Here is a 16,504-nt window from a genome sequence, read left to right as displayed (position 1 = left end):
GAAGAGGAAAGGGAGGGGGGCATTTAACATCTTTGTAGGTTATACCTTCAGATGCAGAAATATTTTGATTTTGTCTTCAACTCAATCTTATCCCTACCAACCCACACATATAGCTCGACATATTTATTTTGTTTTCATCTGTTTCATCTGTTTGCAGTCAGTGTCTAGGATTTGTGCTAGTCACTGGAGAATGGCTTGTCATTCTTATGGTCATTCCCATTCTGTCTTTTTTCACCTCATTGAAGAAGCAAGTACAGGCAGTCCCTGACTTACAAACATCTGCCTTACAAACAACTCATGGTTATGAATGGGGGTGAGACAACAGGAAATGAGAGAAATCAACCACTAAGAGGGGAAATTAACCCCTGAAATAGTTATCACTGAAGTTTCCTCACCAATCCTTGTGTCCACAACAAGCCAAATTTTTGAAAATCCAATTATCATAGGGACAGAAAATGAGGTGAAATCTTCTGAACAGAGGCACAAATAGAAAACAAACACAATGAGGATGCTAACCCTTCCCTATGCTATCCAAATCTAAAATGACACATTTTTGGTTGGAGTTGTACTTAAAAAAATGTACCTGTTCCGATTTACATAAAAATTCAACTTAAGAACAAACCTACAGAACCAATCATGTTTGTAACTTGGAGACTGCCTGTATGTGGTTCTCTCCCTTTTAAAAGATTAGGCTGCAGAAGAGAACAGGAAAAGCAATAATCTTGATCACAAGGCAGCTATGAGAAAAAATATAACTATTACTAATCTATTTTTAGAAAAAAGGTTTGGCTATAGCACTTTTGTTTATATGTGGATTTAAAAAATCAACCTAATGAGAGTAAGAGTTTGTACAAAAGCTACAATGCGAGATGGTTGGATCCTGCATAGTTTCTAGGTTGGAAAGATAAACATACAACTATTAAATGATTTCACTATTTTAACTGCTCCTTACTGTGTATTTTATAGATGTAAATTTCGTAAGAAATTGTTCTCAGAAATACAATCAGCTTATATAAATGTATATGCTTAGCTCACACTCATATCCTATGTACCTCTCCCTCTTTCTCCCCTTTCTTTATAATACTTTAAAAATCCATGTTATAAATAGGAAGTAATAATCTTTCTTGGAGGCACGTGCCCAATGGGGAAAATGCACCTAACATGTGATACAGCATTATACTGAGTGATACTACTGGCCCTATTGCTCAGTACTTCCTAGCTCAACCTTTTCCAGATGGTTTGTACTACAATTCCCACAGCCCAACTCATCTGGGTGTGACAGGCTAGTATAACTTGTCCTAGTATAATTTCTCGACTTATCCTAATCAGATCCAAGTGAAGAACCCAGAATGTAACACTCTTTTGTTTCATATGCAAAATACGTAAGCTGCAAAATCTCTGATCCCCATTCAAGGCAAAGCTTCGTATAGCTTCTACTGTGTGATCTGTCTGTCAAAGTGGATTGGAGAAGATACATGTGGATATGTGTTCCACATGAACTGCATTTGCAGAAGCAACAAGCCCAAATCTGGCACAAATCACAGCGAATGTGGATGTGTACTGGAACAGAGGGGCAATGGCCAGACTCAGGGCCCTTCCACACAGCCATATAACCTAGAATATAAGGGAAGATAACCCCCAATATCTGCTTTGAACTGGATTATCTGTGTCCACACTGTCATATAACCCAGTTCAAAGCAGATAATGTGGGATTTTATACAGCTGTGTGGAGTGGCCTTAGTGAGACAGAAAAATTATATAATCATAAGAGCATGTATCCAATTACTAGTTCTAACCAAACCCATTGATTTATGAGAACGTAGTAAATCAATGACAATGGAAGTCCCATTTATTCAATAAGTCTACTCTATCAGGGACTAAGATTTACACCACAAGATAATCCAGGCATCTTGATGAGCAACATAAATGCAAAAGGAAACAGAGATGTACCCTTCAGCTTTTTCCCAGTGCCACTCATACTTTGGGGTAATCCCTGTGGTTAAGGAGAGGGAGGTTGGCAAGGCCGCTTAAGGGTACAGGCACTTCATTTTGGCAAGGGTTTAGGAGATTCCTGTAATAGTTAGACCTGCTTTCCCCATAGCAAAGGTTCAGTCTTGATGGGTGAAACAGAGAATGCATGAGAACCTTTGGCCACAGCAGCTGCTCCCTTCCATAATTGCTAGGCCCCTTCCACAAAGCTGAATAAAATCCCGCATTATTTGCTTTGAACTGTAATAAATGGCAGTGTGGACTCAGCCCAGTTCACAATAGATATTGTGAGATTTTCTGCCTTAATATTCTAGTTTCTTGCAAACTCCAAATCCTTAGACAGCATTTTGTCTGGGGTGTTCCACTGTTGAAAAGACTTTACCAAAAGGGTTGTTGGATGGACTCAGACATATAGCAAAATTAGGAGAGGAGTTGACTTCAGAAAACTTATTTAAACATCAAAATAAGGACAGCGTTACCCTTAGCACAAGAGACACTTTGCACTATATAACTTTATCCATTCTATCCCTTCAGCCTCTGTCCCATAGGCGGCTGCTTCCCTCTATCTAATTGCAGGGCCAGCCCTGCTCTTGGTAAAAGCTATGAGCAACCCCATGGAGTAGCAGCAACTTTGTCAGCAACCAGGATTTTGTCAGAAGGCCACTCTGAGGAGAGGATGGCTGGTAGACACTCATACTTGATATACATGATAAAGATCAGTGCCTTTGGAATTGAAGGGTTTTTTTAAAACTGAAATTCGCTGAATGCCTCATTATTGGACAAGTCTGAAGAAAAGTGCAGGTGAAAAACATCTGGAGGTCTATAGCTGTTCTCCCTTTTCAGTGGTTCTCAACATGGGGTCTCCAGATGTTTTTGGCCTTCAACACCCAGAAATCCTAACAGCTGGTAAACTGGCTGGGATTTCTGGGAATTGTAGGCTCAAAACATCTGGGGACCCCAGGTTGAGAACCGCTGGAGAATTAAATCAATAGCGAGACCTGTTGCCACAGTCAATACTCCTTTCTTTCACAAATGTTTCTCAGCTTTGAAGTGGAAGCTGGAAACAGGTAGCCAAACTCCAAAGAGCAGATCTGGCCCTTCTATGGCTGATTCCAAATACAGATGGAAAGAGTCCTTGAAAATATTCACAACATGTTTGCAAAATGAGTTTTCTCAAGTGTTGGGAAACCCTTATGATGAGAATCCTAGACAGATGAAATTTTTAGCATGGCAGCACATATTCTGCATCAAAAAATGAACAGGATGGTTTTTTATTTTTTTAAAAAATATGGTATTTCTTGCACAAAAAACTGGATTGTGAATAGTTTCACTGACTTTCTCACAGTGAGGAAAATAGTAAAATGGTAAAATTATTCATTCTTGCCTGTGAGCTTGAAATTTATGAAGATTTCTTTCCCTAATTCAACAAGAGAAGGTGTCCGTCCAGTATCAGGATGGCACTAGTTATTCAGAGACAAGGATAAAGTACTTGTGCCTGAATGTTTCTTCCATACAAACAATCCAGACCTGAATCCTAACACTGGAAACCCAAGCTCAACAGACTTGTTTTTCCAATAGTTTCTAAACTCAACCTTTTGAGAACTTTGCTTTTTTCTGGATATCAGAAATGTAACATGTGAAATATTCTCATCCACGTTTTTGAGACTTTTAGCTATTTCCACAATTGTAGAGTTCAATGTTCAGCAGTTGTGGATTTTGAGACAGAGATTCCCTACAAAATGTGTGAGACTGGACACAATCAAATCCTCATGAGAGTTGCTTGTGTGTGTGCCTCCGGGTCAAATCTCTCCTCATCCATGAACTGACCATTTCTCTCAGCATCCCCACCTCTCCAACACTGTGCTCAACCATAACCAGATCGCAAACAACCTCACAGCACAGTCCTATTGTCAAAACAATGCATGCTGAGCACCTTGAACGCTCTGCAAACGCACGGTGTCTGAAAAATGACTTTATCATTTCTGAATAGCAAAGATAATTTTTGGACACTATGAACAATCGTGTTATCGCCCCATACATGTTCTGGGATGCCGAAACCTAGACAACTTGACAGCACAGTCAAATTGCCAAAACAACACATATTGAGCACCTTGAATGCTCTGCAAACACAGTGTCTGAAAGCTACCTTTACCATTTTTGAATTGGAAAGACGATTTTTGGACACCCTTCACAAACATGTTATCCTATTGCTCTCTGCATATGTTCAAGGATGCTTGCATGGTGCTCAAAATACATTTACTGTGTCTAATTGTAAATAAGAGCTGAAACGTATACCATTACCATGTCTGTTGTACATAAAACTGAATTTGGAAAGGTCATTTTTGGACATTCTGAACAAAACATGTCTTTGCATGCTCAAGAGTACTTACACTGTGACCAATAAAACATCTTTACCATAACGCTGAAACAGTAAAAGTAATTTTTAGAGCCCCCGCACAAGTGTACGATCACTCTTGCCCTCTGCACGTGCTCAGGGGTGCTTATACAGTGTCCAAAAATACCTTTACCACATCTGGTGTATATAAAACTGAAAGGAAAGGTAAGTTTTAAAGACCCTGCACAAGCATATTACACTATGTAACAAAATTTGAAGAAAAAAAAATCTGCTCCCAGTTTGAAAGTGTCATTTTCTGTTTAATTATGCGGTACTAATCTGAAAGTCATCGTTATGCTCCAGAAACTTCCATTTTTGTGGCTGCCAAGAACACTGTCCAACTGCTTGAGATATTGTGTTGTCCTAGGCTTTCATGGCTGGAATCACTGGGGCTCCTTCCACACAGCTGAATAAAATCCCACATTTTCTGCTTTGAGCTGGGATATATGGCAGTGTGGACTCAGAAAACCCAGTTCAAAGTAGATATTGTGGGATTTTCTGCCTTGATATTTTGGGTTATATGACTGTGTGGAAGGGTTCTGGGTTGCTGTGAGTTCTTTCGGGCTGTATGGCCAAATTCCAGCAGCATTTTCTCCTGACATTTTACCTGCATCTGTGGCAAGCTTCCTCAGAAGTTTGTTCAGAGGTCTGTTCGAAATGAGGCAGTTGGAGTGTATATCTGTGGAATGTCCAAGGTGGGAAAAAACCCTGTCTGAACATACATCCTGAAAAAACCTCACAGCAACCTGGTTGAGATATTCATTCAAAAACTAGAGCAAAATCTGCTGCAGGATGTCCCTCCCGCAAAAACAACATTTTGGCAGGTTAACTCTTCCCATGTGTTGGCAAAGGCTTTTATGGACGGAACCACTGGGTTGCTGGGAGTTTTCCGGGTTGAATGGAAGCATTCTCTCCTGACATTTCATTCACATCTATGGCAAGTATCCTCAGAGGTTGTGAGGTCTGTTGGAAAGTAGGCAAGTGAGGTTTTTATATCTGTGGAATGTTCAGGGTGGGAGAAAGAACAAAGGATTTCCACAGGTATGAATCAGCCAGGCTTTGAAGCTGCAACACTATTCAATGCTAATCAAGGTAATTAGTTGCAACATTCACACTTGCCTCCAACAGACAAGAGTTCTTTCTCCCACCCTGGACCTTTCACAGCTATATAAACATCAATTAGTTTCCAACAAACCTCACAACCTCTGAGGATGCCTGCCACAGATGTGGGCGAAACGTCAGGTGAAAAATGCTTCTGATACATGGCCATACAACCCAGACAACTCACAGGAACCCAACCCAAGCACAATACACCATGTGTGAAATGATTTTATGATAGGACCAATTAGGAAACAGCATTGATAACCCAAGTACAAAATTGTGTTATGATAGTGTTATCACTCTTACCCTCTGCACATGTTCAGAGGTGCTTCAAAGAGAGAAATAGTGGCATGCAAAATGAAAGGGGGGAAGAAAGAAAGCAATGTGTTACCGAAGGCTTTCATGGCCTTGAACATGAACAAAATCCGGTTAGCAGTATTAAAAAAACTCTAAAATCAGCACAGTAAATAAAGAACAACAGGAGAATTCCAGACAGGAAACAATCAGGGCCAGCTAACACCTCCCAACAAAGGATTCCCCCAGGCAGAAAGCAGCCAGGATTTGAAGCTGCAAGGCCATTAAATGCTAAACAAGGTGATTAATTGCAACATTCACACTTACACTAGATAAGAGTTCTTTCTCTCACCCTGGACATTCCACTAATATATAAACCCCAGTTGCCTAGCTTCCAACAAACCTCACAACCTCAGAGGATGCCTGCCACAGATGAGGGCGAAACGTCAGGAGAGAATGTTTCTGGAAAATGGCCATGCGGCCCGGAAAACTCAACAGCAATCCAAAGAAAGGAATGGTGGCATATAAAATTAAAGGGGGGGGGGGGCAGCGAGTAAGGAATGGTGGCATACAAAGTTAAGGTTGGGGGGGGCAGCGAGAAAGGAATGGTGGCATACAAAGTTAAGGTTAAGGGGGGCTCAGCGTTCTTTTCACATCACAGCCGCCCAAGAAAAGTTGCTACCTGCGCTGAGCTCCAGGCTGCCGCCTCCCTCGCTGCTGCCGCTACTGCTGCTGCTACTACTTGCTGCCCCCTGGTGGCCGTGGCCGAACCTGGCCGAAGAGGAGGAGGGCGCAGGAGCCGCCTGGTGCCTCAGCTGCGTCCTGGAGCTCGGCTGGCCCTGCTGCGAGCCCCGGAAGGCGCCGTGCGCTTGGTAAGGGAGCGGGTGCTCGCTGAGTGACGACGACGAGGAGGAGGCGACGGGCGGCAGCGGCTGGAAGGAGGCATGGTGCTGGTGCTGCGCCCTGACCTGCGGGATCTCCACCAGGGTGGGTCGCTCGTAGCGCCTGCCCAGCGCCGGCCGCCGGCTGCTGGGGAAGGTCTTGAGGACGCTGTACGGGCTGCGCTGCTGCTTGAAGATCTTGGCCACGATGGGGCCCTCTTCCGCCGCCGCCGCCTGCATCTCCTCCTCCTCCATCAGCATCGTCTGCTGCCCTTCTTCTTCGCTGAGGAAAGCGATGGTGGCTCCGCGCGCCTCCTGAGAGTCCCGCCGCGCGGCGCTGAGGGAGATTGGAAGGGGGCGGGGGCGGGGGGGGGGGGAGAGCGCGAGACAGAGGGAGGCTGGCGTGTGATTGACAGGCAGCCCCGCCAATGCCTGGAGGGAGAGAGCCAGGCGGGGAGCCCCCGGCCGCTAATGGGAACGGCCCGGGGTGGGGAGGCGGGGTCGCGGGGAGAAAGGGGAGGGAAGGGAGGACAGCAGTGGCCGTGGATTGCGCTTGAGGCGCTGCTCGGAGGCGGAGGCGGAGGGGGCTTCTCGGCGGGGCAGGTGCAGCCCGAGACCCCGAGCAGCGCCTCAAGTGCAATAAATAAGCCGCGCGTAAAACGAGAAACAGTTCACAAGTCCCGCGCTTTCCCTCTTGGCTGAGGGAAGCCCTCGTTGTTTGTTGTCCTGAGAGAAAGTCCGGCCCAACTCGACGGCGTCGTCTTTCTCTAGCCATGTACTCTCTCCTGCCCCCTGCACGCTTTCTAAATACAGCTTGTCCAGTAAATAACGAAGTCTTTGAGAGCCCTGGGGGCGGCTGAGGGCCCCTCCACACAGCCATATAACCCAGAGTATCAAGGCAGATAACCCACAATGTTATTTGTCTCTCCATCAATGTTTGACACCTACACAAATGATCAGCCACTGCCAGAAGGCACAGTGAGTTTCATCTATGCTGATATCATGCAATCACCAGCCAAGCAGAAAGCTTTGAAATGGCTGAACAGAAGCTCTCTGAAGCTTTAGGTGCTCTTACTGCCTATTACAGGGAAAACCAACAGATCCCTAATCCATCTAAAATGGACTGGACCCCTTTTAAAGAATGGATGAAAGACAGCAAGTTAAAATTTTTAATTTAAAGGGTACGAGAATAAAGAGAATTCTGCAAAGCAAATAGAGACAGGAAGAAATGGACACTTAAAAAGATTGTATGGTTCCACTGTAAAGAAAAATGGAAGTTCAGAACCTTTTTTTTCTTTTTTTCGTTTCTTTTCTACATTCTCCTCCCCCCCCCCCCCACACCCCTCTCTTTTTTAAAAACCCTATATTCTCACAGTTTTGTCTTGGGGGAGTTTTAAATTTTCTTTAATCTTTTTAAATATTTTCTTTATTTACCCCCTTTTATCTGTACACATGAAAATCTTCAATAACATTTTTGTAAAAAATGCAAACGTCTGCTTTTCACCTTAAGAACAGACAAATTCTCGAGCTCTGAGGATTACCTGGGAAGGAATCCCACTGGAGTATTGCAGCACACCAAAATACTTGGGAGTTACTCTGGATCATGCCCTGACTTACAAGAAGCACTGCTTGACTATCAAACAAAAAGTGGGCACCAGAAATAACACTGTACAAAAGTTGACTGGCACAACCTGGGGATCACAACCACAGTGAAGACATCTGCCCTTCGCTTTGCTACTCTGCTGCCGAATATGCATGCCCAGTGTGGAATACATCTTACCACGTTAAAATAGTGGATGTGACTCTTAATGAGACATGCCGCACCATCACAGGATGTCTAGGCCCCACACCACTGGAGAAATTATACTGCTTAGCCAGCATTGCACCACCTGACATCCGCCAGGAAATAGCACTCAGCAACAAAAGAGCCAAGGCATTGACATCCCCAGCCCATCCCCTGTTCAGGTATCAGCCAGCACACCAACACCTTAAATCAAGAAATAGTTTTCTAAGATCTACAGAGATGCTCGCAGAAACACCTCAGAAAGGGAGAGTCCAAAAGTGGCAGGCTAAAACCAGGAACCTCAATCAGTGGCTGATGCCGGATGAGAGACTCCCTCCTGGGTACACAGAAGACTGGGTGACTTGGAAGGTACTGAACAGACCTTCCAAATAAACATATAGCAGAGTAATTCATTAGCAGCAGTGTGACCTAACACCAGTAGACAAAAGTGATAAAAGGAACAAAAACAGACCAATGTTAATAATGTGTGTCGAAGGCTTTCATAGCTGGAATCACTGAGGGCCGTTCCACACAACCCTATATCCCAGAATATCAAGGCAGAAAATCCCACAATATATGTTTTGAACTGGGTTATCAGAGTCCACACTGCCATAAATTTCAGTTCAAAGCAGAAAATGTGTGATTTTATTCAGCTGTGTGGAAGGGGCCTGGGTTGTTGTGCATTTTCCGGGCTGTTTCCAACATACCTCACAACCTCTGAGGATGCCTGCTACAGATGTGGGTGAAATGTCAGGAGAGAAAGCGTATGGAACATGGCCTTACAGCCTGACCGCAACCCTATGGTTTTACTATTTACAAAAACAAGGTTTCCATAACACAAAGTTCTTTATACTTCCTTTTTTGCTTCCACACTGAGCTTCTTTCTCATGCAGATAAACAGCTCTCACAGAGCTTTACACACAGCAGCCTTCACACAGGAGCTTCACACATAAGGCCTTCAACCTGGAGCTTCTCTCACTGCAGCTTCTCACAGCAGGCCTAACTCACACAGAGGCCTACCTCACACAAAGGCCTTCTCTCGCTCCTCAGGACGGCACTAGTTTTGGCCCACTAACTCCAACAGGCTTCAGCCTACTCACTCTCTTCAGGATGACAGTAGCTTTGGCCCAGTAGTCACAACAGGCCTCGGCCTATTCACTCTCTTCAGGATGACTAGCTTTGGCCCACTAACTCCAACAGGCCTCGGGCTACTCACTCTCCTCAGGCCAACACTAGCATTTGGCCCAGTAGTCACAACAGGCCTCGGCCTACTCACTCTCTTCATGACGGCACAAGCTTTGGCCCACAAACTCCAACAGGCCTCGTCCTACTCGCTCTCCTCAGGACAACCCTAGCTTTGGCCCACGAACTCCCAACAGGCCTCGACTTACTCATTCTCCTCAGGGCAACACTAGCTTTGGGCCACGAACTCCAACAGGCCTCGACTTACTCATTCTCCTCAGGGCAACACTAGCTTTTGGCCCATTAGCCCCAACAGGCCTCGGTCTACTCACTCTCTTCAGGACAACACTAGACTTGGCCCACTAACTCTAACAGGCCTTGGCCTACTCACTCTTTTCAGGACAACACTAGCTTTGGCCCACTAACAGGCCTCGGCCTACTCACTATCCTCAGAGCGACACTAGCTTATTTAACCCTTTCAGTGCTTGACTCATATTTTTGTAATTAAAAATACCTCATTAATTTTTAATAGTTCTGACATCCCCTTCCACCCAGCTGTATGAAATCCAAATTGAACTCGTTTATATGACAGTGTGGACTCAGATAACCCAGGATCCTCCCACACAGACATATAACCCAGAATATCAAGGCAGAAAATCCCATAATATCTGTTTTGAATTGGCATATCTGAGTCCACACTGTCATATATCCCAGTTCAAAGCAGATAATCTAGGATTATAGTTGGCTGTGTGGAAGGGCCCCCAGTTCAAAGCAGATATTGTGAGTTATCTGCCTTAATATTCTGGATTATATGGCTGTGTGGAAGGACCCTTTGTTTCTCATTCTGTAACCCTGGCATGTCAGGCCCCTCCAGGCCTGAAGAGAGATAGATGGTGAATCAACAGCCTCAAGGGAGATGTGCTGAAAAAAAAGATGGGGAAGTAAATGAAGAGAGAATAGCTTTCCTAAGAGCTCAGCTTTCTTCTTTCACAAACTTTTTTTTCAAATGAGGCAGACATGTGGAAGATGGTGCTGCCCTCAGAAAGCCTCTTTTCCTCAGAAAAGGCTGCAAAGTGAGAAGGAAGGAATGTCCCAATGTCAGGCATTGAGAGGAAAGTGAAGAACGGCTGAGCATCCCTTTGGCCAAAATCCTCCCAAATTGGTGGCTAAAAGAGTTGACAGCTTCGCTTTTTGACAGTTCACTGGATGCAAACTTGGGCCCCTCCCACACAGCTGAATAAAATCCCACGTTTTATTCCTTTTTGTTTCTCTTTCCTGTCTTAGCCTTCAGCACTTGGCTTTGCAAAGTCTAATTCCTAGCCTGTGGAACCAGTTGCTCGTTGGCTAGGAATGCCTTTACCTCTCTTTATGTATTGTCTGTCCTTGTTAATTTCACAACAGCACTGAATGCTTACCATATGTGTGTTCTGTAAGCCATTTTGAGTCCTCTTCGGGGTGAGAAGGGCAAGGTATAAATGCTGTAAATAAATAAAATAAGACCAGCTGACTCTTTGGCTTTCAACACCAGCTTGATAAGACTAAGAAAGATTTTATATTGTTTTATTTAGAGTGATTTAGGACGTGTGGTGTGACAATAAGAGATAAAGTCAGCAATAAAGAGCTGTGTCAAAGAACCGGGGTATGTGACGTGATCAATAAAATCTATGAGACCAAAATAAGATGGGTGGGACATAGAAAAGACATATCGACTAACGAACTGGATACCAAGAGACCATAAGCAGCCCTTGGGCAGACCTCGTACTCAATGGGACGAACCAGTGGTTAAGCTATTTGGCCAGAAATGGAAAAGAAAAGCACAGGATCATATATTTTGGCAAAGGGTAAATTTGCATAATGCCCAAAGGAGTGGATTGATGACAAATCGCATAGAATAATTAGAGTGAAGTTGTTGCATGCCTTCAAGTAGTTTCAGACTTATGGCTACCCTAAGTTGGACCAGTCAAAGTATTTCCTTGGTAATGTTTCTTCACAAGGTATTTGCCATTATCTTCTTCTGAAACTGAAAGATCAACTGACATGCCCAATAGTTTCAGTGGCCTCAGACTACCAGCAATGTTGTGGTAAATTCTGAATTGCTAGTGCACATTAGGATAGGATACTCGTCTAGCTCCAGCCATCCAGGGAGAATTCCATAAATGTAGCCCAACAAACCAACCTACCCCTAAAGTTTTAGATCTAGATCCAATTGCTAGTCCTAACTAAAGCACACTCATAGTGTCAACGAGGTTCATGTAATTTTTAGCAATTTGTTTAGCAACTAGTTGGGATAAGCCATTGAATTCAAACTGGAGGTAGGACCGGTGGCCCTCCAGATGTTGAACTGCAATTCCTATCAGCCTCATCCAACATAGTCAATTGCAAAGGATGATGATGGGAGTTACAATTCAACAACATCTGGAGACTACATTTTTCCCACCCTGGATTTAGGCTTTTACTTCCATAATAGTGGGCCCAAATAGATCACAATTATCCATTCAAGGTGAAGCCACTTCAGAATTCTTTGTATTACAAGAGAGAGAGAGACCAATAATATGTTGTTGTTGAAAATCCAGCCTTCCCCAACTACTGCAAGAAAGGCCGCTAAACTCAATGGGAACAGGCAAGTGAGGGGGTAGTACAATACAGTGTCTTCGTCCCTCTTAATCAGATTGTCGTGAAACTTCAATTCTACTCACACTGGAACACTGCAGACAATTGACTTTTCAAACTATCAAAGTAATAGTATCAACCAAGGTACTGATAAAGCCCTGAGTGGCAACCCTGCTGCTGAGCAAACACAAGCCTAGGCTTAAAATTCTTACCACTGAGCTCAGTGGGACTTACTTCTGGTTTGATTGCTCACTTGCATTTTCATCCCTCACTAAAGCCTTCAGACAGATCCATTCATCAAAGCTGCAAATTCAACATGAGACCAGGCACTATTTACACTCTGGTAAGATTTCAAACTCTGCCCAAATCTGAAAGAAAAAAAAAGAAAAAGCTATGAGTATAATATGCTGTTTTGTTGCCTCAACACTAAACATTTTTATTTCTATCTGGCTGGCTGGTATTTCAAGTTGGTTGTCGTTTCTGATTTTCCCTAATGCACTTCAGCCTGGCAGAGTAAAATAGGATTTTCAGACGAGAGAATACAAATAGCAGATGCATACCTCTGCAATCTGTGTAATGTGGAACAGAGGGACTCAACATCTGGGGGCGATACACATCTGAATATCAGCTCCAGAGGGGCAGATGGGATGTCCGTCACTTTCATGGTTATTTGGGAGCCCTCAGTTTGGGATACAGGGCAGCCAGGCATGAACATGATTGACTCTTGAAGTGTGGATGAAGCACAATAGAAAAGAGCAGATGTTTTGTATTACCCCATCTATGGTCAATAAAAGCTGTTCAATATTCAGGCTTTCTTAACCAGGTGCCATCCAGTTGGCAGGACTGCACCTTCCATCACTGGCTGTGGATGATGGGAGTTGTAATTCCACCCCATTCAAAGGGTAGCAGATTGGAGAAGGCTGGATTAGAAGCACATTCCATCTGCCAATAGCATCCTGGTTTTCAATAAAAGTACTGTGCTTCTCAATAAATGCTATGTGACAATTGGTTGATCTGGAGTCATGTAAACTCAGGACACTTCCACACAGTAATATAACCCAGAATATCAAGGCAGAAAATCCCAAATATCTGCTTTGAACTGGGTTAGCTGAGTCCACATTGCCATATATTCCAGTTCAAAACAGATAATGTGGGGTTTTATTCAGCTGTGTGGAAGGGGCCCCAGAGCTTCCTGGACCAGCTTGTGAGGAACAATATCTCTTCTGGTGCCAGCTGTTATCTTACTCCTTACTTCTTTCTCCCTTGGAAAGATAGGGTTGAAAACAAATAAATTATTAATAATAATAATAATAATTTCCCCATGTTGAGAAAAATAGCCTTGGTGGTGGGGAGGGGCCACCACTACCTGATTTTAATAAGTGGCTAGTCCCAGCCATTCAAAACCAAGAAGGCCCTCAAGTGACATGGTGCATCTGATGATGAACCATGAAGAGCATTTCCATTTTCTTGCCTCTCATCATTTTGAAGCAGGTTCAGTCACTGCAACGACTGCTTGGAAACCAATGACTTGTCATTAAAGTCTATGTTTGTGTAGATGATGTCACCTGGGCAAAAAAGGGATGGCTGTCACTCACAATTACAAGCAATCTTGGTGGTGTGCAAATGGTTCAAGAGTGACTGTAGCACCATATTGTTATCCCAGTCAAGTGAGATTAAAAGCTTTTCTCTGGGCATTTTTGTTTAGCGAATAGCTAAACAGTCTTTTTCCTAAACATTATCTTTTGTTGGACTGGGATGGTGAGACGATGTTCACTTAACTGACCACTGATGGGTTTGATGAGTTCTTTTATCTCCTTCCTTCTTTTCTTCCCTCCCTCCTACACACACATACCCCTTTTTGGACAAAGAAGAAGGATACTCCACCACAGACAGAAAAGCTGCAAGACCAAGAACAAGGCACGAGAGTAAAAAGGAAGTGTTCTTACCATATATCAAGGGAACCACTGACCACATAGGGAAGCTGATGAAGCAACACAACCTAAAACTATCTACAGACCTACTAAGAAAATCCAACAAATGCTACATTCAGCAAAGGAGAAGAGGAATCCACTCACCTCTTCAGGAGCCTACCGTATACCATGCAGCTGAGGACAAGTCTACATAGGGACTAGCAAACACAGCAATTGGCAAACACGAATCAAGGAACATGAAAGGCACTGCAGACTAACTCAACCAGAGAAGTCAGCCATTGCAGAGCACTTGATGAACCAACCTGGACACAGCATATTATCTGAGAACACAGAAATGCCGGACCACTCTAGCAACCACCATGTCAGACTACACAGAGAAGCTATAGAAATCCACAAGCATGTGGACAATTTCAACAAAAAGGAGGGAACCATGAAAATGAACAAATCTGGCTACCAGTATTAAAAAAATCTCTAAAATCAGGACAGTAAATAAAGAACAACACTCAGAAATCAGGGGAATTCCAGACATGAAACAATCAGGACCAGCTAACACCTCCCAACAAAGGATCCCTCCAGGCAGTAAGCAGCCAGGCTTTGAAACTGCAAGGCTTTTCAATGCTAATCAAGGTGGCCAAATGCAACATTCACACTTGCCTCAAACAGACACAAGTCCTTTCTCCCACCCTGGACATTCCACAGATATAAAAAAAAACCCTTGCCTGGTTTCCAACAGGCTTCACAACCTCTGAGGATGCCTGCCATAGATGTGGGCGAAACGTCAGGAGAGAATGCTTCTGGACCATGGCCATACAGCTTGGAAAACTCACAGCAACCCAAGAAGGAAATAGTTTGGTCTGCTGGAATGAAGCAAAAAATGAAGGTTAATGGGTATTAAAAATGGAGAACAAGGAGGAGGATAGGTGTGATTCTGTAGTGTTTGTCTGTTTTGCCATGTCCAACTGATGTATTAGTAAACAAAAAGGTCCCCACATTTACTATGAATAGCTCTAGTCCTACAGTAATAATTTCCTGAAATATTCAAAACATAAAACAATTCCTCATATTTGTTGTTCTCTGTGTGTATTTACACTCCACCATAGAGAGAACAGCCACAAACAAGAGAAGCCGCTAATGTGGTATCTACTGTCCTGTCTTACACATTTGGTGTAAAAATGCATGGAATTTTGAATATTTTAAAGACTGCTTTCTGGGGATTAAGAGAAAAGAAGGAAAAGAAGAACATGAAAGGGAAGAGAACTGCAAAGTCAGCCACATTGCTGCACATTCCCTGTCGTCTTTCTAGAAAATATTATGAAGTAGCGCATGTTGTAGTAGATCGAAAAATACCCAGTCTAGACATGGGCTATCAATCATGAAATGTGTCACTGTCTGAAGGTGGAGTACTCAAAGAACAAAGCAGTACTCACAGAACAAAAGCAATTTAGCTCTACCTTCAGAGCAATGGCTAAATCGCTCTCCTCTTATGCCAGACTCAATTGCTGACAAGATTATGGAGGGCGAATGCGATTTGCCCTGCACATTCGCTGGCATTACTGACTACATTTGCCAAGTGGGATGAACGCTGCAATCAGGAACCATCCCCTGTAATCTAAGCTGCTTTTTGAGCAGGCTAACTGACCGTGTTTCTCCCATCCCTTCAAACATTTAACTTCAGCTAGCTAATTGAAGCCTAGTTCAATTGCTCATGTTTATGAATAACCAAACAAAATAGTCAGGAGGATCAAAAGGAAAAAGATGACTGTAAAATGTTTCAGCAGCTCTTGATAGAGAGAGAAAAGGGGGGGGGGGAGGAATTGGTATCAAAGAGCACCATTCCAAACCATAGGCCTTCAATTATGGTAATGAGCCTAACAAGGAAATGAGATTGAAGCAGCCATTCTTCTTTCTTTTTTTTTTATAAATCCCCTGAGGTTATAGATTATGCAGTGTTTGTTTCTGTTTTTAACCTCATTGGTGATTCTCACTGTAAGCCTCCACTGTGAAGACTGGATCAATCTGGTGACTGGAGCTCAGAGGGTCCTCCTCCTGAATTGCTGGCCATTGATAACTCATGAAATCTTCTTGTCTCCTTCAATATAAATGTAAATATTTCTATGGAGGATGTTGCTTCATACCCAAAATAATTTTCCATGCATTCTGAGGGAAAAGAATCTGTAATGCATTAGTTATACTGGACAATAGTCTTTATCTGAGGAGAGGGATCTTGCCATTATAATTTCGGCAATGCAATCTTTACAGATTTGCTTCGAGAAGGCAACTTCAGATGGCCTAGAATTCTGCTGCTTGGCTCACCAGGGAGAGCACATTCATGACTTGA

At 43.5% G+C, this 16,504-nt stretch overlaps 1 protein-coding gene across 4 annotated transcripts in view; it reads right to left on the bottom strand.

Annotated features, from left to right (window-relative positions):
* bend4 (BEN domain containing 4) overlaps positions 1–12,612 on the bottom strand; it is a 56,342-nt gene extending 43,730 nt beyond the window's left edge. For 3 of the 4 annotated variants that reach the window (XM_008111646.3, XM_003221549.4, XM_008111647.2), the window contains exon 1: positions 6,462–7,012. In XM_008111646.3, the coding sequence (XP_008109853.1) occupies positions 6,462–6,921 (460 nt within the window). In that variant the 5' untranslated portion in view covers positions 6,922–7,012. Of the gene's footprint in view, positions 1–6,461; positions 7,013–11,040; positions 11,104–12,469 lie in introns of those variants that run through there. The other variant, XM_062981641.1, reaches the window with a different exon arrangement.
* Between the last annotated feature and the right edge of the window lie 3,892 nt (positions 12,613–16,504).

Source organism: Anolis carolinensis, chromosome 5 (assembly GCF_035594765.1).
Source record: "Anolis carolinensis isolate JA03-04 chromosome 5, rAnoCar3.1.pri, whole genome shotgun sequence".
Taxonomy (NCBI): domain Eukaryota; kingdom Metazoa; phylum Chordata; class Lepidosauria; order Squamata; family Dactyloidae; genus Anolis; species Anolis carolinensis.
This window is presented reverse-complemented; position numbering and strand designations above follow the sequence as displayed.